Below are 16570 nucleotides of genomic sequence, written 5' to 3'. Positions count from 1 at the left end.
AGGTGCACGTTAAGTAACCCCAGGTGGTTAAAATTAATCCGGAATACCGCACTACGGCGTGCCTCATAACAAGATGGTGGTTGCGGCAGGTAAAACCCAAGAATGTTTATTAAATATCTGTAAATAAAATTGTCACATTCGCGTGCGTATTGAACTTAGATAACCCTTTCTAGAGTAGCAGCAAATACTTACTGCATAGGCGATAATTAGCAAACACACTTTGAATTTCGCGCGCACGTTAGCTATGACATCGCCTCTATTTCTGTACAAACGGGGTGCCTTCATTATCTATCCCAGAAATGCTGGAAAAGGATCCACTATGTTCGTAAAATGTCCGTGCAATGGTTCGGGGTGTCTATACAAGTAATTTACTGCAAAGAAGTAATTATCCCACACAAGTTAGACATGACTGACATAAGGTCTACAACATACGCCTTCCATTTCACTCATATATGAAGTTGGGATCACATCTCACAACACAGTGGGAAACATTGCGTATGACGCTTACATGGCGCTTTCGAGCAATACAATATAATGTTGTTTTTGTTGAGCTTGTAAATATTTGACACTATTTAATATTTGCCCGAACAGGTGGGGGGGCATTGCCCGTTCTTTTGTTCCAGGACAAGAGGCAACCCTTCTGCGGTTCGTCTTTTAATCGTATAGAAACCACATCATGGCCCAATCCTTACGCAAGTTGAATCCTGGTGTCACGGCTAGATCTCTCGGAACTCCGGTAAAGAAAGTAAGTGCTTCTTACAACGCCTTAAAAGGGTTGAGGAGCAACATTTAGTAAGCATTTCCAAAACCCATAATTAACCTTCTATATTTAAGCTTTCGCGGCGCAACAGCCGGTGCACTTCGGTCGTAGGATGGGCACAGGGAAATTTTTTAATGAAAAACTATCCCTGAATTTCGTACTGCGCAGGATTTCTTTTTTATCTAGGACAAAACTGACTTTTTGCTGCATGTTGCCGGGACACCTGAAATCCTAACGTTTTTTTTGCTTTTCTTGCTGTGAAATGTCGAGATTGTTGCCAGGACACACAAAAGTTGCGTCAGCTTTTTTTTCCAACGAGGTGGCCTGGATGTTTCCAGGACAGATGAATTGGCTTCAACCTCTTTTTGTTTTTTCTGCAAAATGGTCTGGATGTTGCCAAAACACTCGAAGTTGTCTCATTTTTTTTCCGTGAGGTAACCAGCATCTTGCTAGGACACCTGAAGTTCTTTCAGGTTAACTCTTCTAGGACGTGGCCAGTAATATTGAAGCTATCTCGGTAGCATTTCCGCCGTCTATCCCCACAAAGTTTGCGAATAAATTTCAGTTCAGTCGATTTTAAGCTATTGGGAACTCTATAGGGCATCAAACTCGCCTTCTTGAAGCAGCTGCAGCCAACCAGGTCCATGGTAAGGTCACGGAAAAAATCAGGAATGTGACCCATGCGGCTGCTGACGTATTTCTCGATGCCTTCCTTGTTGCACACACCATTAACGGACTGCAAATTCGCGCGAGAGTAAAACAGGTTAGCATATAATCTATATCAGCATTAGGGCTATGAGAGAGAGACAGATAAAAGGAATGCAGGGATGTTAACCAGTCAAGAGTCCGGTTGGCTACCCTACGCTGGGGAACGGGAGTAGGGGAATAGAAAGAAGGGAGAGAAAGAGAGAGGTGGGGTAGAGAGACGTCCACGAACAGCACTACAGAGTCAAAGGCGCTCGCACAAGCCAGAAGTTTTCAGGAAGCAGAGAATTGCCTTTAGTGCCTTCTGAGCCGATGATCGGTGGGAGCGGTGTTCTAACATTGTCTGTTTACTGAGTAGACGATCACCTAGTTCCATAATGCGTTGGTCATAGATTGTCTTTGTGCTTCAAACTGAGGACAGTCGCCCTCCTCCTCCTCCTCCTCTCATCGCAGCCGCAGACATCACATGCAGGACTGTCAGCCATACGAATGAGTGCTGAATAAGTTTTATGAACGTTACAGAAAGCTAATCTTGAAAGCTAATTTCCATGAAAAACAATTACGATTCAATTACAATTACGAGTCCAATCAACAGTTGCACATGAACAAGTTAGGACACAGGAAAATAAAAAAAACAAGTTGACAAAACAATATACAGAATGACTGCAAAACTTCCAAGTATGTAACAAATACAGATACAATCACAGCATACAAAAGTAGAAAGAACACGATTTCAGGACCCTCGTTTTAAAACAAAGGAGTAAACGCTTGGTTGAAGGACTTTATCATTAGTTAAACTGTTCCACTCGTGAACAGCTCTCGGAACAAAGGAGCACTTGGAGTATTTTCGCAACACCTTTTCGCATCCGCGAAAGGCACATACAGGGTAAATTATGCGTTTGTCTGGTGGCATATCCGGATGGCAAAGAGATTACTTTCGATGTGTCACTGTTGTAGTGCCAATTAATTAATAGGTAAATATATTAATACAGGAACAGCGATTCCTTTGCAAATTGTAGATAAACTAGGCTTAGCCAAAATATTTGTTGCAGAAGAGCGCCCAGAGCTGTTATCTATTTGTAAAGCGGACGTTCTCTTCTTTTTTTTTGCTTGTTGGTATTTCTTTTCTATTTCGTCAATGTCAGTTTTAGTAAAAGGGTCCCAGAATATAGAAGCTTAGCGTACTAGTGATAAGATAGAAATTGTATGCGCTAGCAATTAAGCAGCAGGATTTCATCATTTTCAAGCTCTTCGTAGAAATAAACGTTTCCAGTATGGGTTAGCTTTAACGTAGTCAATGTGCTTTGATGAATGAAAGATGGTATTAATGCAATGCCCATCTATTTAAAGTGAGTTGTTTCAGCAAGAAGCAGATTATTTCCCCAATAGCTAAATTTCCAAGCTTTTCGTTTCCAGGTAATAGCCATAAAAGCAGTTTTTTTCAACTTGATTTCTATTTGGCGGAATTTGAAACCATTCTATAATGTTCTGAAAATCCTGATTCATCTCACGTCGGCCCGAATCACTTTTCTACTCTACGTAAATAACAAAGTCACTAGCGTACAATTTTGTTTTACTTCAAATATATGTTAATATGTTATTACTGAATATGAGAAAAAAAAATGGCCCAAACCGGCATCCCTGTGGGATGACCGTCTACTGAAGCCGTTCTGAAGAGCGGCCCTTGTAAGCAACATCTTGCTGCCGGTTTCTTAGGCAGGCTCAGAACCCAATTATCAATCGTGTATTTTTGAGGACTTCATTTAATTTATAAAGGAACTTTTGTCGGAAACTTTGTCGAATGCCTTGCTGGAATATATAAGAATTTTGTATATTTGGTTTCAACATGAGTTGGTTAGCAACATGAGTTGCTGCTGCGAAATCATGAACAAGCTTCAATCAGCTGAGTAAATGTAGAATATTTTTTTCTGAATCTATTTTGGGCATCTATTATATTTGAGCATAATGGATGATGAGAGCCTAAACTCATATTTCAAATTGAAACATCCCAAATGTAACAAGGAAGAGGAGATGGTGGGAATATCGTGAGCGCATTGATCACTTCACAGGCCACCTTTGGAAAAATGAACTGCGGCGGCTGCGTTCTTTGTGCCCTTCAAGGCTGCAATACGACGGGGTAGTCCACACCTGCGGGGACGTCACCCTTCCGGACTTTGTTCGCCGGACGCTCGGCCTTGGACCTTAGTATGTCGTAAGCGTTCGTCCTCGTTTTTAGATGTGTCCCCTGTCCAACTTCGCGCTGCACCACACAGTATCATTATACCTGAATTCTTCTGGTTCTCGACGTTTGAGATAGGAGGACTAAATTCCTCGCCGCATGTTGTTAACAGGAGGACGACAATTAGCAGAGCTTCATGCAGGTCAAACACTAAGCTTCCGCCCTCGATCTACCTGAAAGCTACCGTGAAGTATTGATTGAACTGAAAGCTGTAAGAAGCGTAAACGATTTGTACGGATTCACGTGAACGAGCTCAGCCGCTCCAATATCTACGCCTTTCTATATGCGTTTCTGTGGTGGATCTGCTTCATACACGTGTTCTGAGCAAAAAAATTTTTTCCAATTGGTTCTCGAAAAATAATACACTGCTACGCTTGCGAACGTCCACCAAACGAATTCATTTCGGGATGCCGCAGAACCCGCAGCATTTCAACCAATTTAAATCGGTTTTGTTAATAATAAGAAAACATTAGCTCTGTGAGAACAATGTGAAGCCTAGGACTTAAGACTGTGCTGAGAAGCCCAATTACAGCGTGAAGACCACCAATGTGAAGGAAAAACGTGGCTACATCACGGTCGTGGAGCCTATGCCTCGCACAGCGAGCTTCGGTCGCTTACATGTAGCTTGTGAATAACGAACTGCGTTCTAGAATGTCATTTTTGAAGCAACTTTCCTAACTTAAAGGTCGCTAACATGTAGCCAATTGTTCATTAATGTCGCCAAAAAAGACTCCGGTCGCTAAATAGAAAACTTTGTCGCTTTGTTGTGTCGCTTGTGGTTGGGAGTGGCGTTCACGAACGCATACTCCTACCGTATGGGAATGACCGAGAGCCCGATGTGCGACTCCTGTGGGTGCGAGGAGTCCATCGAGTACCTATTGTGTACCTGCCCTCGCTACGATGTCCAACGCCTCTCTCTGCGGGCAACTTTACACAGACTAGACTCGAGACCGTTCACCGAGTCAAAGATACTCGGACCGTGGCCACAACCGTCACTGGCTCGAAAAGCGATTCATGCACTAGTGCGGTACTTGAAGTGCACGGTCCTAAGAGACCGCTTATAGTGTCATTGTGTAAGGTGTCCCTCCCACATGTACTCAGTGCTGACTCTCTCCCTTTCTTCCCCTTTCTATTCCCTTTTCCCCCACCCCCACTGTAGGGTAGCAAACCGCATGCTGTTCTGGTTGACCTCCCTGCCTTCCCTCCCCTTGCTTTCTCTCACTCTTTGTCGCTAGACGCGGGCATGTCACCACACCTAGCGACAAAATTGCTAAAATAGCAACGCTGCTTACAGACACGTCAATTGCAAAATGCAAAGCTGATTTTCTGTTTTCAAAGGTGATTGGGGTTAGACGGCTTCAGCAAACATAGAATGACGCAAGCGGCGCGGAAGCCGAAACTTGTTTTCTACCACCCGGCGACCGCCTTACGCAACAAGAGAGCACGCTTGCGAGGCCGCTATTTTGAAAGACAACGTAGCCGCAACTGTTTTGTTGCTTTCTTACAGTGTACAGCCGACAGCACCTGCTTTCGAGAGGGGGTGTGAAAGGGCACAAATGGCTTACTTTGCCCCTCCCGGCAACTCGCTTGCTCGAGAGCACGCTCGCTTTTCCTCACCTTCCTGCGACGAACGACTGACCGAACTAACGGGAGACAGTAGTGCCCCCTTTTTTTCCGCCCCACCCCGCGCAACTCAGTTTCGTGAGAGCTGGCGCGCGACAGTCCCTCCCCACTCCTCCCACCCCTCTTCGCAACTCGGTTGTCCGAAAGTCGGTTGCCCTTTCCCACGTTGCGTTTCCCCAATTTTCCTCGACAAAGTCCAACCACGATATTACTTATCACGAAAACGACCGAAAGAGCCCAAGAAAGCTATTCGCTTTAATAGCTTTGTCTGTGCACACTCTCTATCTAATTGGGTTCCGTGCTTTACGTGCGCTATGTTAACGCGCGTTGTTCGGTGAGTGAAAACGTCCGTAATGTTCACGTGGTGCTAGATCGCCAGTGTTGAAGTAAGCTTTCGTTTACTTTAGACACCCATGAAATGCTAGCTACGCGGGCACAGCGCGTTTAATTTCTGAGATCATTCGGCGATTTTTTGGCGTCCGCAAGCCTAACGAGAAGTGCCGGCATAGGAACGGCCGGATGCGCTAACGGGTTGGCTTGGCTTGGACACATTTGGCGGGAGGCACCACATGGCGGCCTGTATTTTAATGTCTTCTAGACGTCTGCGTTCCCCAATGTTAAGCTAAATGTCTTCGACGGACGTGCTCCGGCAGAAGCATCCAGCAAAGACATCGCGTTCAACGTACGCAAGGCAACGAACGGTATTGTAAGAATGTCTGTAATTTAATAATAAACAGGTAATAGTATTCCAGCACAGAATACAGCTCAATATTTGTATGATGACAAGAAGAGAGAGAGAGAAGGGAAGACGGAAAGGCAGGGAGGTTAACCAGACTGAGTCCAGTTTGCTACCCTACACGTGGGGAGGGGAATGGGGAGTGAAAGAGGAAGAGAGAGAACTTAAGTGTAGAATGATATTTTTCTTTATGAAGTTGAGGCAATGTTGCATTCACACCGGCATGTGTAAGAAATCGATGTCCCATATGAGAACGGAGCGTAATATGCATCCGAGCGACTGCACATCTTGTAGTTCCAAGATGAGAATCAACAATTCACTACTTACTATGTCGAGGAGTTGACGAAATTTGGCTTGATTAGGAACGACCGTGGCAGTAATAGAACGAGCTATCGACTATAGTAAAAACAAAAATTAGTACCAAGAAAAGGTAGAAGGCATTTAGGCTTATAAAAAGCACAACATGTGCCGGCATGATGTCTGCAGGCATGTTCTATTGCCGTCCCTGTGCTTTTAGATGACAAGCCTCACTCAGAAAAAAATTGACTATTTGAATTTAAAAGAATATATTTGAAATATTGAATTAAATTGAATTGAAAACCGAATTGGGAAGTTACCTACAAATTCACGATAATCATTAGGCAAACGCGCACGAATACAATAAGAATGGGAGGAGAGGGTGCGCAATTTATGGTGATTCCAGTCAAATCCTCGTTACGCCTTTTTGTCCTCAGGCATAGTCTAAGGGGAGACCCATATAAAAGGCGGACAACGCCTTGCGGGGTCTCGGCCTCCTTTACATAAATACACAGCAGTTTAGTATATGAATTGATTCAAGATCCCAGCCTGGGAAACGTAGCAGCCTTAACATACAGGTAGGGCATGGTAGGTGCGCCGATAAATACCCCAAACAGGCCGGCGTTGCACAGGTGAAATAAATAATTGCACTGGCAGTATGCCAAGGATGTTGCGATAGTCACTGTGCGACGTTAATGAAATGGCGTAATTTTTTCGCATGTCAAGGACACTGTCCGTTTTTGAAAGCTATAAGGAAAGCCTATAGGTTGTAGCGATAAGCTTATAATGATATGTTTATACTCACGATTCCAGTTGTGTCGGTATAGCACACTCTCATCTGACAAAAAGATAAAAGAGAAATTAGTGTGAAGTTACCATACACTAGCGGCAAGGATTTATACATGTGCTTAAAGCGGCAAAATCAAAGTGTTTAGCCGTTGCACCAGGCTAAAGAAACTAGCTTCATCTCTGTTAAGTTCTCTTGCCATGAGAGTTTGCTCGCGTCATAAGCAATGCAGTTGACAAGACTACGTCAGCTCAAACTAACATGAGCAGCACTGCAATAATACTAATGAAGAACATATAACTACAGAAAATTGTTTAGGTAAAAAGAAGAAAGATCCGTGGGTATGGAAGCATAAAGATGAAATACTAGCATTTGGGCAAATGTTGACGTGGATATTTTTAGAGAGAATGCAGCCGCAGCGGAATACGTGCTCAAGCTTTAACGCGATGGGGGATTAAAAAAAAGGTTGTGAATTTCAGGTTACGCACTGATCACATTGGGAGAGAAAATTACCCGCCGAACTTGTTATTCACATTCAGTGTCCCTGCGCTTGGAGTTGTCGATTAACCTGGCTTCGCTCGGCGTTCTGCTTGCCCCCTGGTTTAATGAGATCGTAGAGCGACCACCCCGCAAATGGGTTTCTCCCGTTTTCGATCCCCGGACCCGCACGAATTTACGTTCACCTTCGAAGCTTTCTGTCTGAGAAAATGGTACGGGTTCCCCATTACAGCCGCTTACAACCTTCGGGTGCTGAATATATTGCGTTTCGTGAGACTTCCGCCAACTTGCGGATTTCTCCATAACTCGTTTTATACTATGCACATTTTGCCTCTGGAAAGGTCACATGAGCTTAAGAAAGGAAAGGGGAGGGCGGTAATGCGGTAGTTTCCAATAGTACGTAAGTAGCTCCTTTTTTTTCCTCGCAAATATTCTCTCTCGAGACAGAATCGTCAAAACGACAATGTTGTCTGGCGATTTCTGACTGTTATTTGCGTAATCTGATATATTGATAGTAATTCCTTATGGAAATTTATTTGTTGTGAAGTTAATTTTTCTCAAGCTGCGATACACAGGAACATGGCCTTAAGGCTGCGTTATTTTTGTTGTGCTCAGCAAAGGGAACACAAAATGGCCACAACAGCAGTTAAAAAAAAAGAAAGTCAGGCTAAAAGTGAAAGTGGGATTTCTGATATGGTTGTCATGTTTTACTTTATATGACAGGCCTACTGGTCCCTAAACCTAAATAGAACAGGTTGTTTACAGAATGCTTGATTCTTTAAAATTAAAAAGAAAGAACAAAGAAAACTGAGCGCCCAGGGCGCAACCCAGTGGCAAGAACTAGCATACACAAGACCGGACAGCCAACATGAAGCAAATTTCTTGGGAACACTGCAAGATCTCTTTATTGTTATGCACATTTTTAAAAATCCAATAAACCAATAGTTAGCTTGTAAAATAGGCGCAACATATATACTGAGATTTACGGAATCGACGGGCTGTTTAAGTCCTTCGTAAGGTGACAATACAAAGGGACACACTCGAATCACAAGTGTATGCCTAAGAAGTTATGGAATCGTGAATGAAATGAAGCGTTAATTATAACAGGCAAGTGCAAAAATATGCTGCGAGAGCAACGTAAAGCTGCTGCTACATTGCTATTGTCTTACCGTGTGTATATCTTTGTTTCCTTTAGAGTAGCACTCATCCATAATCGCTGTGTCCTGCGAGTAAATGTGAAAGAGAGAAGACACACCGCTTGTGGCGACCTGCTTTATTCACTTTTACGTCAGAAACCATGACAGCTAAAGTGAATAGCTTTCGGTGCTTCAGACACGTACGCAATGAGGTAAAAGCTATACTAAAGCGCTTTTTTTTTCTTCCGTGCCCAAGTCAATAACTGTCATTTCAAGAACGCGTTTATTTGAACTTGCTGGCTAGTGGACGATACGGTCGTATTGCGCTTATACTACATTACCTAAGAAACGCCAAAAGGCGCGTAGAAGTTAACATACACGAAATGAGACGTAGAGTAACACGAGCAAAGGCTTGACGTAGAGGTTTAAATTTCCTCCCACCAGCTTCAGCACTTCAATTATTCGTGCACTGCTTTCATTATTTGCGAATAGACGTAGTAGATACGTGTTCGCCTGCGACGTTTATAAATGTTTTTCGCTTTTGTGCTTTTCTTTTTTTGCTTTCCGGTGCGCAGACATCTAAGCTGATTGTTTACACAATGCGCAGCTGCCATATTCCCGAGTTTTCTCACTTCTTTCCTTCATTGAGATGAAATACACAGAAAGAAATAAAAATGAAACACTCGTGCAATCCTTGCTCAAAAGTAGGAACGACTACTTCTCATTTAGTTACTACTGAGAAATAATAAAAACATACGCATTCTTTTTTCCTACTTATTACATCTTTAAATTTCCCTCGTTTTATTTCACAGGTGTAGAGGTAAAGGATAAATGTTGATATGCGATAATTAATCGCTGCCACTGTTGTTACGGTTTGTTATCTCGGTCAGCTTACGTCGGTGCTGCGACACTAGCCACAAAAGACGTGCCTTCGCCGTTGCAGCGACAGAAGCAGTGAGGCTGGCCATCTTGTAGTGATGGAGTCTACCTCTTTAGCCTTAATTAGGTGCATCTGTAGCTCTTCCACAACAACAAAAAGACGAAAGAAAATTAAGCAGAGACGAAGTCAAAGTTAAATAGGTTGTGCCTAATATGATTAACGAACTTAGCGGAACCTATTTGCGCTCATATTTGAACTAAATTAGCAACATTCCCGTGCACTGCTCTCTGCGTACCTTAGAATCGACGTTCAACATTCGCATAGCCGAAAGCACGAGCCGGTTCACTTGCGGTTTGTCCAATGCGCTGTCGACCGCCTCGTAAATGAGCTGCAGCCGGAATTCTGCGCACACAGAAAAGACCTTCGGAATCTGGGATCAAATGTTGGATCACGCGATTTCACAGTTTGCCCCGCTCAAGCGGGCAAGGTCGTCCGGCACCACAGCGTTCTATAACTCTGGTCCCCATAGCATTCTATAGTTCTCGCCACCTCGCAAATGTGGGCTTGAACTTGAGGCAACGTTACTTCGACTATCGAGATTAGTAACGTGTGCGGTTTGACCAGTATGGTTTTATACCTCAACGTTGTCGGCGCCGGTTCAATGACGCACTGTGGGTGGTTTGGTTGCTTGGCGAAGAATGGTTGGGCAGAAAAAAAAAGGACATAGCACAGAAGGCGAATAAAAAAAGATAATGGCTCATCTTATTCGTGCCGCTGGTGTGCTTGTAACTGTGTATGCCACTCACAGTGATTTTAGGTGCAGCCGCTCGTACTCCATGCGGGTGTGAAAATGTGTGAAACTATGTTTAAACCACTGTGGAAATCGGCCTAGCCGGGGTGGCCGTTCGCACGTGGAAAAAGGAAACCTCCAGAGCACCAGCCACGCGCCCAACCCTCGGCGTGGGCTGTTACAAATCTTTAAGTCTGGCGGAGTACGTCGGATAAGATTAGTATTTTGTGGATATAATTGGGACCATCTGGTCCTTATATAGGCCTAAACTTTCCGACGATGGACAGTCGGACGGTCGGCCATGGCTATATTTAGCACGCCTCGGCAGTAAACAACAATTCATCGCATTCAGTTGTGAGAGATGTAAAGAGGTAAAGAGGAGAGGCAAAGAAGTAAGAAAACGCTGTCGCAACACTCTAAGAAAGGTTCAGGAAAAGAAACCCCGGCTCTTTTCTTGTTTTTCCGCCGAGACCGCCTGGCAAATGATCAATATCATTGGAGCGTAACCACATATGCAGCAACTTTATCAAGACAACGTCTTACCCAGGTCATTCTCGCAAGAAGCGACGGCGATGACCAAAGCCAACAGGACCAACCTCATTGCTCGGACCATCGTGACTGAACGCGGCGCGCTTTCCTCTGCACCTGGCTCGAGTCCTTCTTGTACTCCGCGCTCATCAATCTTGCAGAGCTTCGTGGCTGCGAGGCGTTGTGTGTTTGCACAGCGGCTCGCGCATCCCAGGGTAAGCACGGCGCCATGCTTGCCCGCTTATAGCTTATAGAGCACACGACAGTGCATATGAGAATACAACCGTCGGACGGCGCCTCACCATCGCCCCTTGGTGGACGATGATTTCTAAGCATTTGATTAGGTTGTTTCAGAATGGTTTGTCACTCACAAATTATTTATTTTTTCATTCCGAGCTCCACGGGCGGGAAAAAATATGCGCGAGGTCACTGATAAAGTTCCACCCCGACTTTGCCGAGCTGTCATCGTGTGAACGTCGTCCGGAACTGCCGCGAAAGTAATCGAAATGTTTGCGCACCTGTTGGCGCGTTCTTGCTCATTACTCTCTTGTTCATGAAATTATCGGCGTCTGGCGAATTTCGTTGTCTACGAAGAGCACCAGTCGGTTTGGCCAGCGTCTATTTTTGTACCGGCGGGTTGAAGCGGTCCCAGCGATAAGCACGCTCTCGCGTGCCGACAGTTTGTGGCAAACGGCACACCCAGCAGACACGTGTCGGGTGGCCCTCACGCAGGACGCATTGTCTAACCTTGTATCTTCACTTGGCCGATGTGCTGCGCCGAAGAGGCTGGAACTTGCCAGCACGAAGGATACGGGCACGCGACGCTCGAGTTCGGCACACGCGCCACAGCATTCTCCTGCCATTCGACAAACACTCGCACCCGCCGCGCTCTGGCTTAGTGGCTATGGTGCTGCGCTGCCGAGGACGCGGTCGCGGGATCAAATCTCGGTCGCGGCGGCCGCATTTCCATGGGGGCGAAATGCCAAAACAACCATGCACTGGGAGCACGTTAAAGAACTCCAGGTGGTCAAAATTCATCCAGGGTCCCACTATACGGCATGCTTCTTACTCAGGTCGTGGTTTTGGCCCGTAAAACTCCAGAATTTAATTTTTAACAAGCACTCACAGCAGTGCACATCGGTGGCTATGTGGCGCTCTGCTGTTGAGTGTGTGCATGCTGGTTCGATTCCCGCTCGAGGAGGTCACATTTCGATGGGGATGAAGTGCAAAAAAAAAAAAACGCTCGTGTACTTAGATTTAGGTGGCCGTTAAAGAACCAGATACCGTCAAAACAGCACAGAGAACTCTCCCACGACGTCCATCATAACGCACTGTGCGGATTCTGAGGGTGTAACCTTGCAATTTCATTTACACATTCGATAAACAGCGGGAAATTTGGCCGTTTTATAAACCATAGTGAAGCTGTGGATGCCGCAGTAGCCGTAAAAAAAGTTACAATTTGCCGCAGAACTTTTTCCTGCTATAACTTATTAAAAATTAATCTCTAGCGTTTTATGTGCCAAAACCCCGATATGATTATGAGGCACGCTGTAGTGAGGGACTCCGGGTTAATTTTGACCACCTGGGCTTCTTTAACGAGCATCCAATGCCCGGTACAGGGGTGTTCCTGTACTTCACCCCCACCGAAATGCGGCAGCTGCGTCCACGATTCGATTCCGCGACCTCGGGCTTAGCATAGAAGTACCAAAGCCACTACACCACCAAGGCGGGTGTCTAGTGCAACTTGTGCGATGCGTAGTAATTACGATATATCCTGACGGGACAGATGTAGACGAAAAGTTTATTTGCATGTCATTTATAAGAGTCATGCAAAAAGCATGCAAGACGATAACACAAAATGGCTGAATGCGCACAGACGCAAGCGTCCCAGTCGTCGTCTTCATCGCCCTGCCGAGCATCTCGTTAATCCTTGTACATACTCGCTTTGTAATATCAGCCCCGTTCAGCGGAAGTGCCATCGTGGCGCTATAGCTATGATGACAAAAGGATAGCAGAGTAATAAAGTTTTTGTTTCGAAACAGGCAGAACATTTGTCGGCAGCAATTAGTTCGAAGAGGCAGTGTCGAATGGTAATCCCGTAATTGACGTCACCGAGTTGGCGCAGTACCTTGTAGGGCCCAGTGTAAAGCGAGAGAAGTTGCTCTGATAGGCCAACGCTGCAGCATGGCGATCATATGAGGACCACATAGCCTGGTGAGAAGTGCACGCTTTGTGTTAGTTGTCATAACGGCCTCTCTTGCAACGCTGAGAACAGCTCATGGGCAAGCTGACGAGCTTCACGGGCTCGAGCAGCGATGGCGCTGGCGTAGTGAGCAGGAAAGTGGGCAGAAGATGGAACGATAGTCTCGAAAAGCAACGTAGGATGCCGTAAATGAAGCGGCAATTTATACGCAATAGTGACAGCTGGTAACGTGCTGTCCCAGTAGCGGTGATCAGGTGAAGCATACATGAACAGCCTCTCAGTTAGCTTTCGGTTCAGGCACTCGTTCAGTCCGTTTGCCCAGGGATGATATGCGGGGTTGAGCTTGTGTTCAGTGGAGCCGCAACAAAGGATGTAAGCCACTTCTTTTGAGAAGTAGCAACTACTTTTGGGAGACGCTGCTGAGGTGCGCCCTGATGGAGAAAGACGCCGTAGAGGAGTAAGTCAGCGACATCTTCAAAACAGCTTGTCGGCAATCCTCGATTCATAGCAAAGCGCGTGGCGTAGCCCGTCGCGACTACAACCCAATTATTTCCGGAGCTGGGCGTAGGCAAAGGCCCAGAAAGTCGACACCAACACGAAAGGATGGTTGTGCAGGGTTATCGATAGGGTGTAGCTGGCCGACAGACAGCACCGAAGGGCGCTTGCGGCGTTAACAGGATTCACAAACAGCGATGTAGCGGAGCCCCGAACGGTACATGCCAGGTGACAAGGACCAACGCTGGACGTAGTCGCACGTGTGAGAGATACCGAGGCGACCGGTAGTCACTATGTCGGAAAACTGGTGCGCAACACTTGAACATAGATGCTGAAGTGGTACAAGCAGAAGTTCTGGGCCATCTGGGCCTTTGTTACAATGATACAGAACACTGTTGTGTATAGCTCAAACAAGCAAACAGAAGGCTCTGGTGACACAGAGGTCAGACGTACGGCCGACGACGAGCCGCAAGGACATGTCTCCTTGCTGTTCAGTGGGGATAACATTCAATGCAAGAACAGCGAGTACTCAGACGCCTGATTCAGGTTCAATGAAGTCGGGAACGCCGACCGGGTAATACGACAAGCAGCCGGCGTCTTGGTGCAATCGCCCAGACTTATGTACACCGAACGAGTACACTACGAGTCGCAGTGCCCAGCGTGCGAAACATCCAGACGGATGCTTAAGCGACAAGATCCAGCAGAGGGCATGATAGATGGTAAACGCTGAAAAGGTTGGCCATGAAACCCAATTCTATGGTTTCATTCCGACTACGGCGGAAAAAGAAAGCTGGCGAAGGCGATTACTCGCTCCTTACAGCGATTTTCTTGGCCAGCAATAGCAATTTCATGGCCACACCGGAATCGGTGCAAACATTAGTGGTTTAGTAAACACACGGATGAGGGCAGCAAAAGATGCTGTTTATTCAAGGCGCCACATGACAGAAACTTCCTTCTTTAAGAGTTCAGTAAGGGTATTGGCGACGTCGACGAAGTTCAGGAGAAAGCGACGAAAACAAGAGCGTAATCCTAGAAAACTCCGGACGTCCTTGGCTCAGCTTGGCACTTGGAATCGTTGCATGGCTCACACCATGCCGGGATCTGTTTCAACACGGACAGCACTTACAAGGTGGCTGAGCCCAGTGATCTGGCGTCGCTCGAAGTGTCACTTGGCGGAGTTCAGCTGAAGACCAGCTCGACTGAAAGCATCAAGGACGGTCACTAAGCAAATGATGTAGCTATCAAACGTGAGCAAGTAGACGATGCCATCACCCAAGTACAGCAGAGACATATGGACCACTTACATCAGACAGTTCATCAGTATGGCCCCTGGTTTCATGTGCGAGGCCCTCCCCGTTCCATCGGCTGCCGTTGTAAGAGTTGTAGCCAACAATTCGCATTCTCAGGTGGAAAAAGGCCATTGGTTCGAAGAAACATCTTCCTTTCTTTTATTTGAGTGTATTTTTTTAAAGAACACGCAAATTACTAAGTAAAGGTATGCTATTAAAAAATAGCTTAGTGTAGCGGCAGGTTTCAAGTACTCCCGCTGACGTAACGGGAGCCAATTGGACCGGCCACCCGAGTTGCATCCCTGCAGTTCTGTAAACTGCATCCATTAAACCATCGAAAGCGGGCAATATTGATATATTAATTTAGATCTTTCGTGAATTTTCTACACTGTTTAGAAGGGTATCAGAAAAGTCTTATTCACAAAACAGTAGTGTGATCCAGGACATATTTGTACAATACATCCCTTTGGTCCGCTTTACGTGTACTATTATTTGCAGCTTACAGAAGCGTGGTATCTATTTTCATCGTTGAGTTAGGGAGTTGTCAACCTAATAGTACTGTTTTCTGAAATTTTGCAATTTCCAACAATATTTATTAAAAAGAAATCAGTGGTTTAAATGGTAATTTGTTTCTAATAGTCACTAGATTTAAACCTTTCTTTTTAATGCAACACATATATATTCAAATTTAGTGCGGTGGTTGCCGAGAAAAAAAACGTTTGTCCGCTCTCGTGTATTCAAATAGGAGCCACCGAGCTAGAGCTTCTTCTTAAGTTCTGGATTAGGCCAGGGAAAACACCTCGTGAAACATGGAACATGATCCAGCTAGTAAATGGTGACGAAGCGTTAACGAGAAGCCGTGTCTTTGAGCGGTATCAAACGTTTAGAAAAAGCAGAGATTCTGTTCAAGGCAATCACAGGGTGGGCCACCCTTAAACGACACGTACCACGGCCAATGTGGAACGTGTCATGCTGTTAATGCACGAAAACCTCCGTGTTACCACGCACCCGGTATCACAAGATCTCAAATTCAACAGGGATGTGTGTCACCAGATAAAAGGCAACGATTTAGGGAAACAAGAACTGAATGCGAAAATCGCTCATTGACAGGCGAACAGAAAGACACCATGCGAACAATTCCTCCCGGATGTTTGGAAAGCGCGAGAAGTGATCCTACGTTAGCGTTAAGCATCGTCGCAAGACATGACAGATATTGCTACGAGTGTGACCATCAAACCAAGCGACAGAGCATCGAATAAGAAGGTCACGGTTCGCCTCCCTCTAATAAGGTGAAGCGAGAACCATAAAAAAAATTGCGTTGATCGAGTTATTTTTGACACTAGAGGATTGGTTCGTACATGTCAAAAATTAAGCGCAAGCTTTTGCACTAACGAGCAAAAATATTTGCACCAAGCGATTCGGCATCCTCATCCTGATTTGTCGTCATTCTTGAGCCGTCGCCCTCGCTGCACGAACATGCGAGACCCCATATTGCTACCCGCCGTGGTTGCTCAGTGGCTATGGTGTTGGGCTGCGAAGTATGAAGTGGCGGGATGAAATCCCGGCCACGGCGGCCGCATTTTGATGGCGGCGAAATGCGAAAA

General features: G+C 45.6%; 2 protein-coding genes across 5 annotated transcripts in view; one reads left to right on the top strand and one right to left on the bottom strand.

Annotated features, from left to right (window-relative positions):
* The window catches only part of LOC135906872 (uncharacterized), a 151451-nt gene that overhangs the window by 5147 nt on the left and 129734 nt on the right, over positions 1-16570 (bottom strand). Inside the window, exons 1-5 of one of the 2 annotated variants that reach the window (XM_065438500.2) lie at positions 10995-11125; positions 9957-10063; positions 8815-8868; positions 7166-7198; positions 1374-1496 (exon numbers count right to left, since the gene is read on the bottom strand). In XM_065438500.2, coding sequence (XP_065294572.2) covers positions 1374-1496; positions 7166-7198; positions 8815-8868; positions 9957-10063; positions 10995-11064 — 387 coding nt within the window. In that variant the 5' untranslated portion in view covers positions 11065-11125. Of the gene's footprint in view, positions 1-1373; positions 1497-7165; positions 7199-8814; positions 8869-9956; positions 10064-10994; positions 11126-16570 lie in introns of those variants that run through there. The other variant, XM_070538547.1, reaches the window with a different exon arrangement.
* Positions 1-16570, top strand: part of LOC135915971 (sulfotransferase 1C2-like) — a 67831-nt gene that overhangs the window by 14655 nt on the left and 36606 nt on the right. The window contains exon 1 of one of the 3 annotated variants that reach the window (XM_070538545.1): positions 3559-3670. The exons of 1 other annotated variant lie outside the window; for it this stretch is intronic. The gene's annotated coding sequence lies outside the window, so the exon portion shown is untranslated. Of the gene's footprint in view, positions 1-3558; positions 3671-11065; positions 11195-16570 lie in introns of those variants that run through there. One more of the 3 variants, XM_070538544.1, reaches the window with a different exon arrangement.

Source organism: Dermacentor albipictus, chromosome 5 (genome assembly GCF_038994185.2).
Source record: "Dermacentor albipictus isolate Rhodes 1998 colony chromosome 5, USDA_Dalb.pri_finalv2, whole genome shotgun sequence".
NCBI classification, from domain to species: domain Eukaryota; kingdom Metazoa; phylum Arthropoda; class Arachnida; order Ixodida; family Ixodidae; genus Dermacentor; species Dermacentor albipictus.
The sequence above is the reverse complement of the archived record's forward strand: the minus strand, read 5'-3'. Positions and strand labels throughout refer to the sequence as shown.